At 38.2% G+C, this 22758-nt stretch overlaps 2 protein-coding genes across 5 annotated transcripts; both read left to right on the forward strand.

The window, feature by feature from the left end:
- Nucleotides 1-53: 53 nt before the first annotated feature.
- On the forward strand, nucleotides 54-7170 carry LOC124869549 (ciliogenesis associated TTC17 interacting protein). Of its 3 annotated transcripts, none has more exons than XM_047367466.1 (9): nucleotides 54-445; nucleotides 592-777; nucleotides 858-913; nucleotides 1031-1117; nucleotides 2887-2991; nucleotides 3149-3264; nucleotides 5681-5757; nucleotides 6400-6467; nucleotides 6601-7170. In XM_047367466.1, exons 1-9 carry the CDS (start codon nucleotides 337-339, stop codon nucleotides 6787-6789), a joined length of 993 nt encoding a protein of 330 aa, XP_047223422.1. In that variant the 5' UTR covers nucleotides 54-336; the 3' UTR covers nucleotides 6790-7170. The 3 variants fall into 3 exon arrangements, with proteins under 3 accessions (XP_047223422.1, XP_047223421.1, XP_047223423.1); XM_047367465.1 differs by having other exon boundaries at nucleotides 87-445; nucleotides 2887-3054; XM_047367467.1 differs by having other exon boundaries at nucleotides 310-445; nucleotides 534-777; nucleotides 2887-3054.
- Nucleotides 7171-8807: 1637 nt separating this feature from the next.
- On the forward strand, nucleotides 8808-22108 carry casp8 (caspase 8, apoptosis-related cysteine peptidase). Of its 2 annotated transcripts, none has more exons than XM_047369233.1 (12): nucleotides 8808-9252; nucleotides 11596-11748; nucleotides 11847-12022; nucleotides 13068-13173; nucleotides 14227-14377; nucleotides 14517-14566; nucleotides 14653-14719; nucleotides 16433-16494; nucleotides 16596-16701; nucleotides 17359-17486; nucleotides 20885-21267; nucleotides 21746-22108. In XM_047369233.1, the coding sequence occupies exons 2-12, from the start codon at nucleotides 11641-11643 to the stop codon at nucleotides 21879-21881; spliced, it is 1473 nt and encodes a 490-aa protein (XP_047225189.1). In that variant the 5' UTR covers nucleotides 8808-9252; nucleotides 11596-11640; the 3' UTR covers nucleotides 21882-22108. The 2 variants fall into 2 exon arrangements, with proteins under 2 accessions (XP_047225189.1, XP_047225188.1); XM_047369232.1 differs by lacking the exon at nucleotides 8808-9252 and adding an exon at nucleotides 9675-9818.
- Nucleotides 22109-22758: the final 650 nt, after the last annotated feature.

The following is a 22758-nucleotide window of genomic DNA, read 5'->3' on the forward strand; positions in this document are numbered from 1 at the left end:
TTATTTGGGATTTTAGCAAAGAGAAATAATTCTGACCTAATACAGTTAGTCTAAATTTCTGTGAGAAAAAAATGATTTTCTATTTAGTTTATGTGGACTTCTAATTTCAGCTGTATACAGTTTACGCTTTCAGACAAAACGAGCGCAAAGTGTCACAGAATGCATTATCGGATCCAAATGCGGCTGCGCGCTGACAGCCGCCTCTAAGGTATTAGAGCGTCGTTACCATGACAACCTGAATTCGTTAGTCCTCGAAGAGAAACTGATGAAAGCGACGCAATACAGCCGCTGTTCGTAAAGAGTTTGTAAAACCGCTGGAGAAACAGAGAGAAATTAATGATGGACGAGGGAAAAACTGCCGGTGCGCCAACAGTCACCGAAGAGTCCAAACGTGACGAAGATCTGAAAGCCTCCGACGAGGCTGTCGCTTTCATGGCCTCCATTGGTGAGATGACCGTAATGTCTTCCACAGCGAAGGTTGAACACAGCGTGTCCAGTTTGAAAAATGTTTTGGTTTATTTGATTAATAACAGGAAAAACAGAGCTTGGAAGTGTTTGGTGGTGTCAGCTGTGGCTTGTGTGTTCTGCCAGAGCCAGAGGAGCTGCAGAGGTGTGTGTTTCCAGAGTCTCTGGTGCCGATGTCTGATGGGGGCAGAGTCCTGGGAGAGTTCAGCGTGTCTGTGGAGTTTACCCGCAGAGTCCTGCAGCCCTGCCTGCTGCTGCATGCCCAGAGCCACGGAGCTATCGACGGCTCCCCCTGTGGAACAACAGTGACAGGTGAGATCAATCAAGATGATCACTGATGGTTCCAGGTGTGCTTTGGTGCTTATCACCTCTTCTGCTACTTTGACTATAAGCCTACCTAACTGTTGACTTGGAGGTCCTGGAGGAAGACTACCATGAGTATATCAAGGTGAGCCCTTTAAACATCACCTCATTTTAACTGATGTCTGATCAGCATTTTGAAGTGACATATAATCCAACTGTTGATTTGATAGTTAAATATTTTAATGGTTTGTTTCGTCTCCAGCTTGACAATCACAGTGTTGAAAAGAGATGTCACATGGTGCAGCACGACAGGCAGATGATGATCAATAAATGCACCACAGTGGGAGAGGTGAAAATGCACAATATCGCTTGCCACATTTTTAGTGCCTTCCAAAGGTATTCATACGGCCAAACCTTTTCACATGTGGTCTTGTTACAACCACAACATTTAATGTATGGTACGGAATCTGTTTACTTGACAGCTATCATTCGTGGACTCCACAAACCCAGCCTTTATGGGGAACTGTCAATAAGAAAGCTATTGGTGAAAGAAAGTCATAAGAAGTCTAGTTTGCAGTTTACTACAACCCATATAGAGGACACAGAAGCAGTGTCGCCAGATCCCGCGAGAGAAACAAGCAACTAGCTCTATGAAAACAACCCAACACACAGTGTAAAACAGAGGCCGCTTGTAAACTGCATAAATGTATACATTTATTATGTCATTATACATAAGCAACAGTAAAAGTATGCTAAAGACTTTTACCATACATATTATGAATAACTTACATTCTTTGAATAACTTATACTTTTAAACTCTGATCAAAAGAAAAGTGCATTTTGCATATGTAATCGGCAGAATGTCTTCAGGACATCTCCTATCTGACGTCGGATCCAGTCTTTCAATGCACTCTTTCTCCCGCTCTTAATTATATTTTTTCCCCATATTTTCTCCACATACTCCTTCTCAAGCTGTCGTGTCACTCGTTTCCCTTTCACTCTGGGCTCTAGGGTTAGTGTGTTTGGGGTGTGCCAAGTCAACTTGGGCGGGCACGGTAAAACAGGAAACGGAGGCGTGCAACGGACAAACTAACTTCCACTCGTGTTTTGCTTCGGTGTGGGGAGCTCAGAGATAATCAAGGGGTTTCACTCGAAAAGAAGCCAAGGCCAAAAAAAGCAACTTAAGGTAAAAAAAAAAAAAACAGCAACCCGCGACTTTAGAGAAAAACAAGCCCAAAATCGCTTATAATAAGCGGACATGGTAACACTGCACAGAAACACCTGTAAGAGGTTGCTCTCGTCAGATGGGACCAAAAAAAAACTTTTTGGCCACTACCGAAAATGCTATTTGTGGAGGAAAATTAACATAGCACATGTCCCTGAACGCACCATCCCTTCACTAAACCATGGTGATGGCAGCATCATGCTGTGGAGATTCTTTTTGGGGTTTTTTCAGGAGGCATTGCGAAGCTTCTTAAAACTAATAGGAATACACTAAATGCAGATCTATCAGAGAGACTGCAAAAGATTTTTGACTGGGGTTCAACTTCCAGTAGAAAACAACCAGAGATACAGTGGGATGGTTTAGATGAAAGCATGTTTGTGCTAGAATGGTTCAGTCAAAGTCAAGACCTAAATCCACTGGAGAATCTGTGGCAATAGATTTGCTGTTTTCAGATTGTCCTTCCACTCTGACTGAGCTTCAGCTATTTTATAAAGAAAAATGTGGAGAAAAAATGTCTAGATGTGTAGATCTGGTAGAGACATATCGTAGGACTTTTAGATGGCGTCTCCTGCAGCTGTCGGTGCAGCGAAGGATGGTTCTGCAAAGTATTGTCTAAGGAGCTAAATACAAATGCACATCCTACTTTTCAGATTCTCATTTGGAAAATAAAAAAAATTAAAACCATGTGTCATTTTCCTTCTGCTTTAGTTTGTGGTTTTAGCATATGATAATGTGAACCAGGCCAAGTGTTATGAATAGTTTTGAAAGCCTTTTAAAAGGTGTTAAAATGTCTATTTTTAGATAATTTTTACATCAGACAGATAACATACCTCCTGTTGTGCTGTTACCTTTGGCTGTATGGTTTTTCTGTGTGTGACTGGATGTGTGTAAAGGAAATGACCAAGGAGTGTGTATCCTATCCCATGTCTGCCCTGAGAGGCCTGGTCACTGAGGGATCCAGCCTGCTGTTGATGCGCCTGATGGCTCTGAGGAAGAAGGTCCCAGAGAACATGATCTTTATCATCTTAGACCAATGTTTACATATAAATCAGACCACTTTTGTAAGTAACTGCAGTGGTGAGAATGCTCCAGGACAACACTGGCATATTTGTGTAAGCTGGGATGTTTTTTTTTTGTGTTTTGGTGCACAATCAGAGTGAGCTGGGCGTGAAGCGGATAGAGGTTTGTGGTGAGGTATTTGGGGTGCAAAGGATGGTTGGTTCTGTGAAGGCCAGCTCCTCCACCTGGCAGTGCTACTTCCTGGATGATGGGTAAGCTCATGACTGTGGCTTTTTCCCCTGCTTGTTGCCTCATTTTAGTAAATACAACCATCTGCTGCCCTCTAAACCCTGAGTGACATAGACAAAATAAAATGCATATAGTTGTTTCTGATCAGGGAGTTCATGTCTTTTTATTTTTAGGCCATTTGATCAACCCTAATGACATGTTAACCACATTTAGACATCAGTAGATGTCTTCATACAGACATCTTTTTAGCTTCTCCTCTTCATGTTGATTACATGGAAGTCAATGTTGGGTTTTCTACATCAGGACAACCTGAGGGTACACATTGGTCCCATAGTTTTACAACCCCTTAGGACTACAAATGTTGTTATTGGGTCGATATTGCTCTGGGTAAAACTTTAACACTTATTTAGTTTTTACATTATTAGATACAATTTCTTTCATTTTAAATTTCCTACCTAAGCAATTAAAAAAAATGGAAACTAAAGAGAATAAAATAAAGGATATGAGAAATGTCACCCCACTTTTGAACACAAAATGTATTATTTAAATATTGGATGAACCTGGATTTAACTATGAACCCTGATTTGTTAGGGATTGTTAAATGAGGAATCAGTTGCCTTTAAATAGGGGGAATTCCTGAACCTGGAAAAACAATTGTCCTACACAGTCCAAATAATATAAATGCTGCAGAAGTCAGACATGCATGTTTTAGGTGATTGAATGTTTGGGTTTGAATTTTCTCACTGTCATCATTGCCAGCCACTTCTTTCTCTGTGGAACTTTCATGCCGTCAGTCTCACAAACCTGAGGTGTGTAAACTAGGATATTTGGGCCAGGATTTTTGACCTGAATTTAAATAAAACATAAGTGAAATGGAAGATTTGGTTTCATCTGATCATGAGAAAGTTTATAAATAAGAAATGAAGTTTTTTATGCGTGGAGGTCCTACAAAATAATTTTGATGTTAGATGTGTTTCCTGCATGCATGAATCACATACATTTATCTTGATGAACACTGTCATATGCTGGCCTGGTTCCACAGAGATGAGTAATGCTAGGGTCAGGATGGGTTGTGCATGTAAAAACTAATCTTAAAAATTATGGGGTCAAAAACAATGTGTATGTAAAGAATGAAATATGTGCATGTGCATATTAGTCAATAGTTGTACATAAGTAAAATCCAAAAGAGGTATATTTTCTCTATAAGAATACAAAATAAAATGTGACAGCTTCAAGAAATTACAAACACAAAGTTCAAGTTTACAGTTATGGTTTATTCTTTATGAATACAATATGCTATAACAGCTTGTGAATATGATTTATTTTCTTTGAGAATACGAATTTACATCAAGGACTTGGTGTCACGTGATCTCAGGCTGGTTAGTGGAGCACAGAGTTAGTTGATTCGCTGCGCATGCGCTGTCACACTCCTCACCGCCAGTAAACGTAGTGCCGGAATGGGAGATAATTCAGTCTAAAAGGAATATTAGGAACAGAGGGAAGATAGGGGGCAAATCAAAAGTATTATAAATAAAGCATTGTTCTTATTTTCATTAAATACAAAACTAAAACATAGAATATAGCGGGTGGAGTTAAACAATGATGTACAGTAGGTGGCAGTATGCACCTCTGAATTTGTTGCGAACCGCCAGCAGAAGAAGAAGAAGCAGCAGCAGTAGGGCCAAGATGACGGACCAAGAGCATATATTAACGACATTAAGACATGTACAAACTTTTTAACATTACCTGGCTTTGTACCGTATTTTCTTGGTCCATCATCTTGGCGATAGTGCTGCTGCTTCTTCTTCTACTGCTGGCGGTTCGCAACAAATTCAGAGGTGCATACCGCCACCGTACATCATTGTATAACTCCACCCGCTATATTCTATGTTTTAGTTTTGTATTTAATAAAAATAAGAACAATGCTTTATTTATAATACTTTTGATTTGCCCCCTATCTTCCCTCTGTTCCTAATATTCCATTTAGACTGAATTACCTCCCATTCCGGCACTACGTTTACTGACTGTGAGGAGTGTGACAACGCATGCGCAACGCGAATCGACTAACTCTGTGCTCCACTAACCAGCCTGAGATCACGTGACACCAAGTCCTTGATGTAAATTCGTATTCTCATAGACAATAAATCGTATTCACAAACTGTTATAGCATATTGTATTCATAAAGAATAAACCATAACTGTAAACTTGAACTTTGTGTTTGTAATTTCTTGAAGCTGTAACATTTTATTTTGTATTCTTATAGAGAAAATATACAATACCTCTTTTGGATTTTACTTATGCACAACTATTGACTAATATGCACACATTTCCATCTTTACATACACATTGTTTTTGACAGCGTTCTTACCCCATAAAAAATCCACTTGTGAAACTGTATACTTGAGGTTTTAGTTGATTGGAAATGTTTTCTTTCATGAGTCGCCTGGCCAGCAGAAAACAGGTGGGGTCTCCAGTCACAATGAAGCTTCTGCAGCAGCCTGCAAAGACAGACAAAGGTAAAACATCCAAATGCTGGTCATTCTGTTCTGCTGTATATTTGCTGATTTTGTACACAGCTTTTTCCATCACATGAATGAGCCGTCCTCCACAGGTTGTTTTTTTGCCTGCTTTGTCAGTTAATAATATAAAATAACTTTCCATGATGTGCTCAGTTTTCTGTAAGGACATGTGGCTATGTGTCTCTGAAAGTAATGATCTCTCGGCAAGAGGCCTATCAGTTATTTTGCTTTGTCAAAATGTCTAATATTTATCTGAATTCAGCTGTTCAATCGAAATGAGCTGTAATATAGAGTTCTTAGAAATAATATACAGCTAAATTTCATTCAGATTTGAGCATATTCATGAATATTTATCTAATAATTAATGACTAACAAGAGAAATGTAGTGCTGTAGTGCCCCTTACAGATTTCTTCTATTTTTGTTTTTTCAGTACATGGGTACTGTAAAAAACAATACAATGGGTACAAAATGTTTACTTACAGGTATAAAATTGAAGTAGGAAAGGACAAAAAGTATGGATATGAAATATGGGTACGATTTGGCTAAGGGGCAAATTTACCCAGACCCTAAATTAGCCCAAAAAAGAGGGGAAATAATAACGGAGGAATCAAAGGTGTTTATTTTTATATCTGTGTCAGGTCCTGAGAAAGTCTCCCTAGTGTGGGAAGAAGACATGCAGTTGCACTCGCAGTACCTGGAAAGAAAGGTGACCAGTAATGTTGTTAAAAAAAAAAGCTTATTTTCTACTTATTCAAAGCCAGTTAAGCTAAATACCAAAATCCTTCCCAAAAATGTAAACATCAGAGTATTAATTGTGTGCCTGTATCTCATTGTGGCAGGACAAACTGAAGGCAGAACATGCTTCATACCTAAGGGAGCAGCCAGAGATCCGAGCCCTCCTCTCCGAATTTATGCAGGACTTGCTAATTATGAAACCGGACAACATCTACCAGTTTGCTCGAGAATATTTCCTTTCTTTTTCCTCCAGCCGTTCCTCAGACTCTAATCTGAAAACCCGCTCAACCTGAAACACTTCAGCAGGCATCGCCCATACCTAAAAGCATTGTCTTGTTACTTGATGCTCATTCGACACTTTAATGTTTTTCATTGTCATTTTTTGAGTTTACCTTATTTATAAAGATCATATGATATATATGAGAATTTAGGGGTATTAAGGGAAACATTAGAATTGCAGTCTTGGTCATCTTTCCAGAAATGTAATGGTTTGGAATTAACTAGTTTATTTAAAATACTATTGAAGGTTGGTTAGGCCTGAGCTGTTCATGTCTGGGAAAAGCACACACAGAACTAGAATAGACTCCTGCACTGGCTTCTTAAAGATGTATAAACAGTAGTCCACTATCTTGTGAGTGGCACATCTTCTGAATAAAAGAGGAACTAAAAATGTCCATTCACCTTATCTGAATAAATTTGTTATAGACAAAATAATCCTTATTTTAGTATGAGAGCGATGACAACCACAGACAAATACCATAGACAAATATATATCTATAGATATATATATATCTATAGATATATATATCTATAGATATATATATCTATAGATATATATATCTATAGATATATATATCTATAGATATATATATATATCTATAGATATATAGATCTATAGATATAGATCTATATACTCGGATAGATCTATATATATATATATCTATATATAGATACATCTATATCGATATTGATCGATATAGATCTAGATAGATCTATCTATAGATAGATCTATCTATCTATCGATCTATCTATAGATAGATAGATCTATCTATATCTATCTATCTATAGATAGATCTATCTATCTATAGATAGATCTATATCTATCTATCTATAGATAGATAGATCTATCTATATCTATCTATCTATAGATATATATATATCTATATCTATCTATCTATAGATATATATATATCTATATCTATATATATAGATATAGATATATATATATATGTGTGTGTGTGTGTGTGTGTATACATGTACTCCAACCAGATTTAGATGTAAAATTATTTTCAGTCAGGAAGTTGTGTATGACACCAGGATCTCTCAAAAGATGAAACAGTGTACAAGTGGTTTTTTGTTTGTTTTTATTTACATTTTAACAAAATAAAATTGCAGATCTTTATGTTAACCCTTCTTAATAATCAGTGGAAAAGCCTTTATTGGCATAACAACAATCAAACCCCTCTAACTGCTGACCAACTTTTTGCATGTTTCCACTGGAATTTTGACAATTTGTCTTAGATGATGAGCTCCAAGCCTTTGACAATGGAAGGCCTTTTTGCTATCACTCTAATTTTTAGCTCTCTCTACAGATTCTTTGTGAGATTCAAGTTGGCACTCTGGCTGGACCACTCCAAAACATTTTTGTTTCCAGTCGGAAGAAACATGTTGGTAAAGTTTGAAGGCGACGGAAAGTCTTTTAGATATTTTGTGTTGGATGGCTTTGTTAGGTAATATACCTACTTACATATTTCCATTTAAAACCTTTATTTTTCTTATTTGGTTTTTATTTCAGATATAGGTACAGAAAATATTTTAACCCTTAAAAAAGCTTGTGCATAAGACTATGAACCACTAAATATGATCCACTGATTTCTTGATAAATGGCATGCTACTGTGGAACGTCTTGTTAGATAACATTGGAACTGTTTCCACCTTGACAAGCTCAATGAAACCATCTTGGCTAATGTTACAACCCCACTCGGTCTAGGGGTAGGGCGAAGTAAACATTCAAACCAGGTGTTGTTGGTTTTATGAAAGAAAGAGTAATTTATTTCTTTTTTAGTTCAGTTTACGTTATTTTTAACAAAACAAACAAAAGGAGGATACTTAAAGTACAAACTGTATGAAAATAAAGAAATAAGGGGTAAAACCCCAAAATACGCAATGACAATAAATTTAACAAAATACACAACCATCAGTAATTTAACTAAAAATAATCCCCCAAAAGGAGGGACAAACTAATTCAACAGTTTCCTAAATCAAAATTGTCCTTGCTAACAACAAGCAAACAAACAAATCAAGACAAAGCCCAATCAACTTTAAAGAGACTCCTCTGAGCCAAGATGGAGTCATCAAGCAGGTGAGCACACAAAAATAACCAAGCTTCCCAACAAGCAGGTTAGCATACAAAATAACCAAGCTTCAAAGTTTAACAACACCAAAGTCAGAAGTGGCGAGCTGTTCTGTCCAAATACCAGCTGCCTTTAGTGGCAGGTGCAGAGAGTTTATATAATGTAGTCCCTTCAATGATTGGCGGCGAATTCGGAAGAACCAGGAAATGAATAGTCCAACATGAACTCCCGGAGACGTCCAGCAGGAGGAGTGCAGAGCGCGCAGGGAGATCCGAGTCCGTCAGGAACAGCAAAGAAGAGTATATCCAGCGAAGAAGAAATCCGATCAGAAACAGCTGTACCAATAGCACGGAGGAAAACAGCACTTTTCAGCGACATCGGCTGGCCAATCTGTTGATGATGGTACAAAACAAAACACACACATACGGCCACCAGTCGTAACAGCTAGATAAAGGCTTTATTATGAACTAGATTTAACCCACACAGCTTGAATTAAAACCTTTATACAGGATTTTAGCTCTCCACCAAATGCCACTCACAATATGGCGGCGATCTTGCCGCATTATCTGGACGTTCGCTCAGATGTTTTCTCTATGCAAACCAGAAGAAGCTCAAAGAGAACCATCAGAATTGAAGAAGCGGGAAGTGTTTAAGTAAATGTTATGAAAGTCTGCATCCTAACTTTAACAGACAGGTTTGGAAAAGCGTCGCATAGTTTTAAAAGCGCAGCAGCAGCCACTCGGAAGTAAACAAAAATGACGCTCTCCCTATTTTGTCATAGGGACGTGAAGACATGCGCTCATTTCCTCTGAAAGTGAAACAAAGGGCGGTAAGCCGTTTCAATAACACCCTGCTTGTGAATTTGTTTTTGGCTTTAAGAAGAAACTCCAGACCAAGTTACGTGAACCGCTGGGACTTTTTTTTTCCATTACGACGCTTTTCTCCGACGCTGTCAGTCGTCGGTTTCAGTGAGTATATCAAACTTTCATAGTTCAGAAACTTCGCGGCCGCAGATAGCCTATCGTTCTATTGGATCTAAACCAAATGTTCCACCATAACGCCATATTGGTTATTAATAAATTAGGCCATGTCACGCAGTCGCACTCAGCCTAAAGTACAAACATTTTCAGTCATTAAAATATTTCTTGTTGGTAAGAACAAACAATTTGAAGTGTATGTTTAATGACGCCATTACGACCTATATGCATGGCATTTCAAGCAGGAAGTAAAATCTCACCAAATAGGCCACTTGTATAACTGTTACCGTATATTTGCTGTTCTATGTATGAAATAAATTTAGATTTCATTAATATTTTAGGAAAACATTCTAAGGGATATTAAAAGTACCAATTAATCCAAAATTTTAGGATTTGCGCTCGGAGAAGTGTTTGGACAATATAATTGCTTTTCTTTGCTCTCAAAACTCCATGACAAAATAAGCTATTACGTCATTGGAGGCAGTTTTTAAAGAAATTTATAGTTTTAAATTCGGATTGGACAAAATTTTGAAGCTCATCTGAGTTTGAAGTTTTGGTGAGGGCTAAAAATGTATATAATACTTTTGTTTTCAGGATTAAATCTGACCAAAACCGGAGAAATATAGTGTAGAGTTCGATTAATTTAAAAAGTATATATATTTTTTTATGTAGGATAGGAGGAACTCAAGCTGAGGAGTGTAACACTTTAGTGAGACGATAAGATTTAAAGAACTGTAGTTAAGGAGAGGAGTGAGCATAGTTTCTGTAAGTACAACCTTTGTCACAGTATGGCTAAACCTGCTTTACTAGGGTTTGTTTAATATCAGAAAATGTTTTAAAGATTTAATATAGGAAATTACTTTTTAATCAGTCATGAACTACATTTTTCAGAGTTCTTTATTCAGGCTACTAATGATAAAATAAATAAAACAAAAACCCAGCCTATAGACCCAGGACGGGTATAACATGTTCTAGGTTACTCCAAATTAAAATTACTTAAAAATATATACTAATATATGAAAATCCAACTATTTCAAGCTCCCAATCCTAGAGGATCCTAACAATGCATCTGCTGATACAAAAAAGGAACAATGTGCAGTTTGAGAATCTGAAGGCAGGTTTTTTTTTTTTATTTGAGATGCACCAGTTATTTGGAGATATCAGATTCAGTCAGTTTTTCCTTGATCAAGTAGGATCAGTGATCTGCAGGTGAAATTCCTAAAAATCTATTTTTTATCTACTATTCCTTACTTGCAACACAACTAAGAACTCTCATTTTCAGTCTATGAACTCATCAACAAACGTACTATGATGCACTTTTTAGAGTTCAGTAATAATCAGATAAAGGTTACAGACACGCTTTAATGCGTAAATGGGAATAATATGGACATTTTAATCTGGATTCAGAATAACTCATTTATGCCCATTGCGAGGATCTTCTGCCTTTAGAGTCTGTCCAACTGGCTAAATATTACACTAACATGTAAAAAGCCAGTTCATAACACCTGGAATACAATAGCTAATAATTATTGCACTCCAAGCAGTCCTTTGCAAAATGAATATTGCACACATTGATATATTTGTGACATATTGTCCAGTCCTACTCTTTTAAATAGCCTAAAGCACATTTTCTCTAGATATTATGGTCCATAGAAACAAAAATCCTAATTGGTAAAAACTGGAGCCACCAGTTTTAACCAAACTGGTGGTCAAAACCACCAAAAGTTTTAAAGTTTTTTTGTGGCTTTCTTGTGATGTTTATCCCCAGGAGCTCTAAGCAGAGCACTAACAGGCCTGGGGCTGGTCGGAGGAGATGGACAGGGTGCGACTGTCCCGGATTGACGAGGAGCTGGATTCTGCTGAGGTGGCGGAGCTGTGCTTCCTGTGTAGCGATGTTATCAACAGAAAGCGCCTCGAGGGGGTGAGTACCACATGTTAAGGTTTCTTTTGTGTCTCTGAAGTAACTCCCCTCAGCATCCATTTAGCATCTGTTTTTTTTTTTTTTTTGTCATCTTACAGATCAAGGATGCAAAGGAGCTGTTCATCAGACTGGAGGAGAAAGGTTTGCTAGAGAACAGTTCCTTCCTCTATTATCTGCTCCACACTATCCATCGAGCAGATCTTCTCCACCTGCTGGAGAGTGACAGCAGACAAGTGGAGGAAACGGACGCCAGTCCTTTCCGGTCTGAATACAGGTAACATAGGCATAGAGTTCTCAGGCCTTTACATTAATTTAAAAATATAAAATACTGAAGTTCACCATGTATCCAGATATTTATACTGTGGACAGGAATATTGAAATACAAGAATTTGGAAGCAAGGACACAAAGAAGGTGGAAGGGAAAGGACACTAGTAAGGGTATAAGGAAAGAATGAAGGAACAAAGATTTAGACAGTGGAGTATCGAATAATGTCTGGAAATGTCAATAATTTTCTGAACTACTTTTTACAAAAATGCTGAAATTTAATTGCAGACTTTTCCAGACTGCAGAAGAGCCCTGGACGTTGTTAAGGTTGCTTAGAATACACTAACACTGTGCTAAAGGTACATTGAGAGCACAATTGAGAATAAAAAATTGAGAAAATCATTTGTCTTAGATTGTTCATTTCACCTCCACATTTGATCAATTTCCTTAACACTGTGAATGCAAACCCTCCTTTGGGCCACACTGTAGGCCAGCGTCCTCACCTGATGCAACCTCAAGCAATCAGTGGACTTCCCACTGACACGTTTTCTTACTCTTCTGGTTTCTAGACAAAATACATTTTATTCAAACTTTGCACACCATCTCTGAAGTTATGTTGCTCTGACAAAAACAAAACAATTCTCCTCTTTCATCTTCAGGTTTACAGAGATGGTGAACAAATGACCTTTGAGTACAGTTGTAGTGCTCCAGATATGTTCTGTCTGTCCTGGTCCAGAGGTGTACATGTTTCTACTTCTAAAAACTAGTCGGATTAATATCTTTTTTTGTTTGTTTTATTTGGTCAGACATCTTAATACTTTCTTTTTAAGTAATAACCCAAAGTAAACTTACTAATTATTCCTTGATTCTGTGACATTTTACAGCAATAAAAAATGATGCACAACAGATTTTTACCTTAGCAAAAAAAAAAAAACTACATATCAGTGTTAAATTAACTAATCTCAATGAGAAGTTGATTGAAATGTTATGTCAACTTGTTGTTACAGCTGAATAAGTAGTAATGTACAATTAATTTGTATGTTTTCACTGTAAGGTTGATGCTGTACAGAATCCATGAAGATTTGACTGTAGAGAATCTGGAAAAGATGAAGTTTCTACTCAAAGATAAGATGGCCAGGCGACACCTGGAGATGAGCAGTGTAAGAAAACACACCCGCAAACCTTGAGCATCAACTTACCACTCTTGTCATGCAGCATAGCAAATGATGATATCATAGCACCACTTTTCACTTCAGTAAAATATTTTATACATTAGCAGCCATCTTGTGAATGAAGACAGCATTCCAGCAGACCCATGTGATTGAAAATGTTGGGATTACTCTAATTAGGGAGAAACTTCCTATTAAAATAACATAGTATATACAAATGAAATATACACCTACTCAATGTAAACGGCAGCAGCGCCTTCAGGGTTGAGATCAATACAAACTCCTTAAGAACAGAGAGGTTCATTATAGTACTCTGGGGAGAGACGTTCTTTCTGGGGAGGACATTGCTAACTTTGCAAGAACTCAAGAGCAGAACTCTTCAGAAGTCCTCATAGATCCTTCCCACGGCTGTATTTCAGTGCTGTAACCATGTCCATTTCAAAATTCCTGACCAATTACAAACTATTCTTTGGACACCACACAAAAAAAGGTTCTGCCCAAAAAATGCAGCAAGAAAAGAACGTATCCGTTGAAGAGAGAACAAATTTCTCTGATCTGTGGGAGTGGGTTTTGGTTATTTTTTTCCCGCCCTTTTCCTGACTGATGCCTTTGTACAGAAAGATTATTTTGATAATAAGAGATGAAAATGAGCAAATGTCAGGAAAATCCTAGCAGGGAAGTTTGTTTCCAGTTTAGCAGCTTCACAACAACTGACTTATGCAAGCAAATTATTGCAAATGTTTTACACTTTTCTTTCTTCCAACTATCAGATTTGTTTTTCAGTTAAACTGTGCGAGATATATTTCTCATTAAAGGAGGAAAACATTTTGAAATGATTTATCATGGTCTTAGTATTTTTGGTCTTAAAAGCCAGGAATTTTAACAGGGGTTTGAATACTTTTAAGAGCTGTTGTGTACTTACTGCCCCCTCCTGTCTTGTTTATGTCTTGCTCTTTAGATGTCTCCTCTGACATCAATAGGAGTTTGTTGTTTTTATATAATTTTAGAAATCAGTAAAAATATTCCTCTCTCTGACGATTACAGACAGCTTTGAATGTGTTTGCTGAAATGGAGAAGGCATGTCTGATCTCTAGCAGCAACGTTGATATGATCCACACGCTCCTGCTTGAGTTTGACCAACAGCTGGCGACGACTGTGCAAGACTACATGTTCAGTCTAACACTCCCTACCACAGGTAAACATCTGTGCTGTGACAGAAGTTTGTGATAAAGTTTGTTAGTTTTAACCCAGAGTTTGTAGTCTAATTCCTCTAAGTAAAAGGCGCTATGTGGTGAAGTGCAAATAACATACTGGTTTTTTTTTACTTTTTGAAGCCCGTCCGAATGAACAATTACGACTTCCTAGGGGCAGCAGTGAGCAACAGGTTTGTCTGTGTTTGAGCATGCATTCTGCGAAATTATTCCTGTAATTCATCAGCTATCTCACCCTGCAACTGTTTTCCTCCGACAGAAGCCGCATGACAACCATTCCTCTGTACAACCATCTTTGTCCCTGAGTGAGACTAAGACCTACCTCAGTAAGCCTCCCCTTTCCAAAGCTTCGTTCGCTGTAGAAACTGTCAGCCACTTTAAATGGCTTTAATGTCCCTGAACGTTTCAAAAAAATAATCGTTCGTATTACCATCTTTTATACCGAAAGGTGCATGTTACTTATGAATGTAAGACATATTTAGTGGTAAATGCAACTCAATATAGAACATTTGTGTATCTGTATTTGTGTACCTGAACCTGGCCCGGGCTCATGGCTGACCCTGAGTAACCCCGGCCCGGACCCCGATCGCCCGCCCCGACCCCAGTCCCCCAACCACCCAACCATGGTGTAGGGGTTAAGCGCGCGACCATGTGCAGAGGCTATAGTCCTCGATGCGGCTGTCCCAGGTTCGAGTCCCAGACCCGGTGACCTTTGCAGAATGTCTCCCCCTCTCTCTTTGCACTCTTTCCTGTCAACCTACTGTTGAAAAAAATGAAAAATAAAGGCCTCTACAGCCTTTATTAAAAAAAAAAGGAACTAATCAACATGTCATCTAAGGGGTTGACAGAGATAACAGTACCTCTGAGTCCGTTTAAAAAATCAAATATACTATGAACCAGTCATCTCAGGAGCACCAAAGAAATTTAAAACCTGCAGCTAAATTCTGATTTATTTTTCTGTCAGAAGTAAAAGGAAAGAGGGAAAAAGGTAGGAATAGATGAGGTCTCAGTTTTCAGAACCTTCAAGCAGCTCTCACTGAAAGAGTTTCTACCGCAGCAAGACAGGAAAGATAGTGTCTTAGTCTGTCATTTGGAGCCTCCACAAACACGGCGAATGTTTTCATCTCCCTCGGGTCTGGGGAAAATTCAGCTCTAACATAGAGGCACTCTACCAGAATTTATGTTCATGCTATAAGGCAATGGTTTTCTCCTAGCACCAGGGCTTTAGGGTTCCAGAGATTCCTAATTTGGCTCAGAAAGCAACCAAATTGCTGATACTCGGGGAAAAGCAACTTTGTGCCTCTGTAAGGTAGGCTGAGCTCCACTGTGTGGTCTTTGAGAGAGAGAAAAAAGCACTACTAGAATATTGCAGAAAATGTACTCAGAAAAAATGCAAATGTAGTTTACATTGCAGATAAAAAATATTTAACACAACCAAATTAAAGTTAGATCTGAAATTTTGGAAGGAATTACTTTCTCTTGACAGACAAAAGTTTTAACTTTTCTGATTCTCTCTCACTGAACTCACTCTGAGATTCAACTCATCCAGTCAAGAGCAGACTTTTGGTGTAACAGGTACCAACAAGTTGTCTAAATAGAAAATATACTCCCATATTAGGACTTACATCAAAGAGACAGAACATTTCCAGCTGTAGAATATCAACAATGACCTTAGTTACAAAAATGATGGTTTTCATATAAACAAACTGGTACAACAACAGTCAGAAAAACCTTCATTACTTTGACAAATCAGCTTATTATTTTGAGAAAGCCACTAGAATAACTAAACTTTAAGCTAAATCATAAAATCCAGCTGGCCAGCTAAAGGTGGCAGGAAAGCAAATAGTCTTTGTAAATGAAGGGACAAATTTCAAAGGTGCGCTTATGCTACAGTAAGATGATTATTATTTGTGAAACCACCCAATAACGCATACTGGCCCCTTAATTACAGCCCCTAATTTCGTAAAAGTCACTCATCGCTGCAAAACCTTCTACTCTCTTCGGTTTTTTTGAGCACCAACACTGTATTTGTTTTCTAGGTTCAGAAGAAAGCATTTTCGCTGATGCTACACCACAGAGAGAACCACCATTATCTAATGACGTAACTGATTCACACACTTACAGTTGCCTGTCATTTCATTTGTTCATTCATTTGTCACATCGGGATTTTGACTCACCTGGTTGTGTGCTTTGCTCCTGTAGACAGAGTACTACACTCTGACTAATCTTCCTCGAGGGTTGTGTGTGATCATCAACAATAAGATCTTCACCAGTCTCGATTATCGTGCTGGATCAGACGTGGATGAAGGTAGATATTTTTAGTTTTGCACACACACGTGCACACATATATAATGTACTGTGTAAAAGTTTTAGGCAGGTGAGAAAAAATGCCTTAAACAAAGAATGCTTTCAGAAATATAAATTATGATTGTTTATTTTTTACTTATTTACTAAATGTGAAGTGAGCGAACCCAAACATACAGCCAAAGTCATGAAGAACTATCTTCAGCGTTAAGAAGAACAAGAATTACTGTAAGTGATGGTGTGGCCCCCACAGTACCCTGATCTCAACATCATCTAGTGTGTCTGGGATTACATGAAGAGACAGAAGGATGTGAGAACGTCTACATCCACAGAAGATCTGTGGTTAGTTCTCCAAGATGTTTGGAACAACCTACCAGCAGAGTTCCCTCAAAAACTGTGTACTAGTGTACAAGAATTGATGCTGTTTTGAAGGCAAAGGGTGATCCAAATATTGATTTAATTTATATTCCTCTTTTGTTCATTTACTGCATGTTGTTGATTGATGAAAATTAAATGATTAACACTTTCATTTTGAAAGCATTCTTTGTTTACAGCATTCTTTCACACCTGCCTAAAACTTTTGCACAGTACTATATATATATATATATATATATATATTTACACGTACACTATGATTTGACTTTTCTTCTATGTAACACAGGTGCCCTAAGATTACTGTTCACACGCTTTGGCTTTGACGTAAAGACAGAATATAACTTGACTGCACAAGAGATTATTGAGACACTAAAAGACTTGAGCCAGAGGAATTTTTCTGTGGAAGATGCCTTGGTGAGTTGTTTTACATCCCAAAGTATTTTAGATCATATAAATCACACACACACATATTCACCAGACACTTTAATGGGTACACCTTGCTAGTACTGCATTTTTTGTTTTAGAACTACCCTAATTCTTTGTTCGTAGATTCAACAATCATTCCTCAGAGACTTTGGTCCATATTTGATAACATCAGACAGTTGCTACAGATTTGTTGGATGGATTCGCCTCTCTTCCACTACATCTAAAAGGTGCTCTGTTGGACTGAGATCTGGTGAAGGCAGAGGCCTGAACTAAATGTCATGCTCAAGAAACCAGTTTGAGATGATTTTAGCTTTGCGACATTGTGCATTATCCTGCTGGAATTAGCCAGTAGAAGACTGGTACACTGTGGTCATAAAGGGATATAAGGGGCGTCATACGCAAAAGTATGGTAGCCTGTGGCAGTAAAACTATGCTCAACTGTTACCATGACGTCAATATGTGCCAAGAAAATATCCCCACACATATATTGTTGTTATATTATCTCACCCCTACCAGCTTTAGCCATTAATACAAGGCAGGATGGATCCAGAATTGTAATGTTATTTAGTCCAATTTCTGACAGTACCACCTAAGTGTTACAGCTGAAATCAAGACCCCGCCAGAACAGGAACACGTTTTCCAGTCTGCTGAGCCTGTGTAAATTATAGTATATACGTTTCCTGTTCTTGGCTGACGGTAGTGGCACCCAGTGGGATATCCTGCTGCTGTAGCCAATCTGCTTCAAGGTTCGACTTGTTGTGTGTTCCGAGATTATAGTCTTGTTATGTTAACAAGCAATGTAACAGGTGTACCTGATATGGCTGCAACTAACATTTATTTTGCTAATCGATTAATCTGTCAACTATTTTTCAATTAATCAAATAAAATTTGAATAGAAGATTAATAGGAGATTTATTTTTTTACTAAATTTGAACCAGGTGAAGCTAAAGCTATGCTACTTGAGGAGTTGTGGACATATAGAAAGGTTTTCTACGGTGGCCGGGAGGTGCAAACCAACATTACACAATCTGAAAAACACCTACAAAGCCTGAGAAAAATTTTCATTTGAGAAAACAAATTTACAATGGAAAAAACAGATTTTCTTTTCAGGAAACAAATTTACATGTGAGAAAACACTTTAACAAAACCCAAAACAGTTTTACAAATGACAAAATCTTACAGACAGGGATGGTACCAACCCTGACGCTGACACGGAAGTGGTAACGGGTTCGCTCATGGTGACCGAAGATTGCCCGTTTTGTGGCACACATATGAGTAGATTAACTTGGTTTTGTTTTTTGTGTGGTCGGTCCTTAGACTCTGAGAGACGGCAAGCTCAATTTGTGGCAGTAGCAACTAGAAATGGTCCTTCCACCACCGAAAGGTGCCACAAGGTTCCAGACCAGCAGCAATAGCCTCTAAGATGCTGCCACGCCGGCTGCCGCTGTTTTTGCCGAAGAAATTGCTGACTTTCATCAAATGGGTTGTCATTATAGTCATTAGCTATTGACTGTTATTCAGTAAATACTTTCAAATGATGATGTCATTATTAGTTATTATGTAGTAAACAGTGTTAGACCCATAATATAAGGTGGCTGTATTTGCTTGAGATGTAAACTATGTCATAAATAGCATTATGTGTATGTATAACGTGCTGAAAGGTTGATAAAGAGGCATTCCACAAAAGGTCAGTTTATTATAGATCATGAATGGTTACTGTGATGTTACTCACAGAAAATAAAATGAATTATTTAAAAACTCGCTGGCACTCTGTGGAGTCCCTGGCCACGAGGGTGCCACAAGGATGCCAGAGGGTGCCAGACCAGCTGTAAAAGCCTCCAGGATGCTGCAACGGCGGCTGCCTCTGTTTTACTGCGGTCAGGCCAGATGCCTCCACTTCAAAAATGATGGTCAAATCAGGCCTCACACAATTTCGTTGTGCGAGAAAACATCATGAATCACAGCAGTGGCGCTTGCTGAGTTCTTAGTAGCCTTAGTAGCCATTTTTTAAATGAACTGACTCGTGGTGATTGATGTTATTGTTGCTGTTATTTATATTAGATATTTAAAAGTCCACCCACGAATATGTAAATATGACATTTGAGCTTCTGTCACTGTTATATGCGGTAATTTGTGTGTTCATTATTTGTGATGTCCATTTATATTCCCTAAGCTTCCACGCTTATTAAAACAAAATTGTTTCCAGTGACCAGTCTCATTTTACGTTGACAGAACACCTCCAAGTGTCACTCATCAAATTTGACCCACATCTGATGTACATTTTCAAAATAAAAGCCCTTAAAAATAAGACATTTTAGACATTACTGTGTTTATAGCAAGAAAGTGGGTTGTTTCCAGTGATTACTGTCACTTCAGGCTGACAGAAGGACACCTCCAGATTCCACTCATTAAATGTCACCAACATCTGATGTGGAATTTCAAAATTGAACTTTTAGACTTTTCTATCTATCTTTTACGAAGTTGCCGAATGTATTCATGATATCATGTTTTATTGTCCGATCATTTGTGATCTCTTAGCACTTGAAATATGTTTTAAGGATAACTGTATGCAATTTCCACACCTATTGTAGTCCAGTTATCTAAACAACTGAAGCAGTAGTTCCGAAAATGGGGCAAACGCCACTCGATTGCTGTCCAGCTTGGGTCACCATGAGCGCTCCCGTTATAACTTCCGGGTCAGCGTTGGAGTTTGTACATTCCCTTTGCGTAAGATTTTGTCATTTGTTAAAGTGTTTCTTGAAATGTAAATTTGTTTTATGAAATTTTAATTTGTTTTCTCATAGGTAAATTTGTTTCGAGACTTGTAAAAGTGTTTCATATATTGCAGTGTTGGTTGGCACCTCCCGGCCACCGTAGTTTTCATCTTCAATGCAAATGTGTATATTTTTGTTCACGTTTTTCCTAATTACTGGTCTGAGTGGATTGTTCTTTCAGCAAATTGCATGTTTTAGAGTCTATACTCAAGTTAACAATTATTTCAATAATTAATTAATGACGATTAATTAATTAAACGATTAATTGTTTCAGCCCTAGTACCTGATAAAGTGGCCGGTCATCTAAGTGTGTTAGTGTGAATATAAATACTTCACGACTTAAATAGTGTAATAAACTGGGATAGTTGTTTTCAACATGACATTTTGCATAGATCCTGATGACCCAGCTCATGTGTAATGCACAGCTGCTCTATCAGTTTTCTTATCTACTGTTCAAAAATCCACAATAACTCTTTTCCTAAGGGCTTGTCTTCTTAGTTTACTTGATTAGTTGTAACTGTGTAAGCTGTAGTTATCTAAATCCAAGCAAAACTAAGACATGATACACTTTAAAAGCTGTTTTTTTTTTTTGTCCTTCACTCTCATTGTTAGGTGGTATGTGTGCTTACCCACGGAGGAAAGGGCCTTGTCTATGGCAGTGATGAGGAGGGAGTGAAACTGGAGGAGCTGATTGAGCCTTTCAGGAACATATACGTCCCCTCATTGTTGGGGAAGCCCAAACTCTTTTTCATTCAAGCATGTCAGGGTGAATGTTACCAGGAACCAGTCTGTCCATGCAACATCTCTGATAAGCAAGAAAGTAGGACACCCGGCTCCTTGGAGGAGGATTGTCCTCCCGAGAAAACAGTGGCTACAGATGCAGACATTTTGGTAGGCATGGCCACAGTGCCTAACCACAAGTGTTATCGGCACACAGTCCACGGCTCTTTGTACATCCAGGAGCTGTGCAAGCAGCTGCGAAAAGCAGCTGAAAGGTGAGTCATTTGCTGTGGTAGAGTATTTGCTCCTGTTCACACCAAGGCCCAAAACCATTTTTGAGTGTTACCCCAATAGTTACATTTCAAGTGACTTAAATGCCTCAGCCAAGTTGAATTTGCTAAAGGTTACATAAAATTCTAGATTATCGATGTCTCCAACATGTTTAAATGCAGGTGAATCTGTTTTTCGGAAAATACAAAAAATACCAAACAAATTTTGGCATAGGTGGATGCATCTTGGTAGATATGGGTTTAATATTTTCTATTGAGACTGGATTTATCTTTTTTAAAAAGTCTTATAAACAAAAGAGCATGTACGAACTTGGCAATAAAGCTGATTCTGATAACATTCATTAAGCAGGCTCCTGAAGCGTCCTGGACACCGCCGTCTTGTTTGTCTGCTTTTTGGTGTTTGGTTACTACATCGTAAAAATCAGGTTGTGTAACTTTTTTCTTATTGTCATTTCCTTCACAGCCCTGAGAACGATGACATACTGACTGTCCTAACGCGTGTGAACAGAGAGGTCAGCAAAAATGACATGGCACCTAAAAGACAGATGCCACAGCCCAAATACACTCTCACCAAGAGACTCGTCCTCAGATTTGTTTGAGCTGTCTGGAACCCCACAGAGCACGCTACACATTAGATAGGCTAACATGTACCAGATCTAGGTCTACAGTGTTTATGGATGTGAGTGTTTTTGTCTCTGAATGGTTCTGGTTGTTGGATGAATTTATGCTTTGCAATTTAGGAAATAAAATTTTGAACAGCTTAAAGTTGTCATAGAATCACATTGTTTGAAGATGTTTTCTAAAATAAAAAATCAGATGATCAAAAGTCTTTCTGTTACTTTCAGATTCCTAAACATTTACAAAGGGGAAAAATCTATAACCAGTCTATAACCCTTCTAGATACTGCCATATGAAAGGAAAAATGATTTAAATTTAGATTTAAATTACTTTGGTCTTGTAGCTGTGAACATAAAAATCAAATACCTTATATTCTCTGTACTTTGTATAAAGGTAAACAGCAGATCCAAGAAAACCTAAGTTATAACGTAATTATACTATGTTAAAAGGCACCCCCCACGGTTATTGGCAGCCTTGGTTATATGTGTAAAAAGCCTTAACCCCGGTGTAGACTACTGTCACAAATTCACCTGAAACCACCACCCAGCCTGTAGGTGCTGTATGTATTATCACTTCTACACCCGCTTTTTCCATACAGTGTCATGGGGGAGCTGGTTCTTATCTGCAGAGCTCTATGGGCGAGAGGCAGGGTACACCCTGGACAGGTCGCCAGTTCATCGCAGGGCAACACAGAGACACACAGAACAAACAGCCGTGCACGCACCCATTCACACCTGAGGGCAATGTAGAGAGACCAGTCGACCTAACAATCATGTTTTTGGACTATGGGAGGAAGCCGTAGTACCTGGAGAGGACCCAGGCATGCCCAGGAGAGCATGCAAACTCTATGCAGAAAGA

The sequence above is a fragment of the Girardinichthys multiradiatus genome, chromosome 6, assembly GCF_021462225.1.
Source record: "Girardinichthys multiradiatus isolate DD_20200921_A chromosome 6, DD_fGirMul_XY1, whole genome shotgun sequence".
NCBI classification, from domain to species: domain Eukaryota; kingdom Metazoa; phylum Chordata; class Actinopteri; order Cyprinodontiformes; family Goodeidae; genus Girardinichthys; species Girardinichthys multiradiatus.

Bases quoted from the DNA above. Each gene is read 5' to 3' on its own strand.
- LOC124869549 (XM_047367465.1), top strand. From the start codon at position 337: ATGATGGACGAGGGAAAAACTGCCGGTGCGCCAACAGTCACCGAAGAG. The intron at 778-857 runs GTGAGATCAATC...TTTGACTATAAG, and splicing joins CTGTGGAACAACAGTGACAG to CCTACCTAACTGTTGACTTG. The intron at 6,468-6,600 runs GTGACCAGTAAT...TCATTGTGGCAG, and splicing joins CGCAGTACCTGGAAAGAAAG to GACAAACTGAAGGCAGAACA.
- casp8 (XM_047369233.1), top strand. From the start codon at position 11,641: ATGGACAGGGTGCGACTGTCCCGGATTGACGAGGAGCTGGATTCTGCT. The intron at 11,749-11,846 runs GTGAGTACCACA...GTCATCTTACAG, and splicing joins ACAGAAAGCGCCTCGAGGGG to ATCAAGGATGCAAAGGAGCT. The intron at 13,174-14,226 runs GTAAGAAAACAC...TGACGATTACAG, and splicing joins GACACCTGGAGATGAGCAGT to ACAGCTTTGAATGTGTTTGC.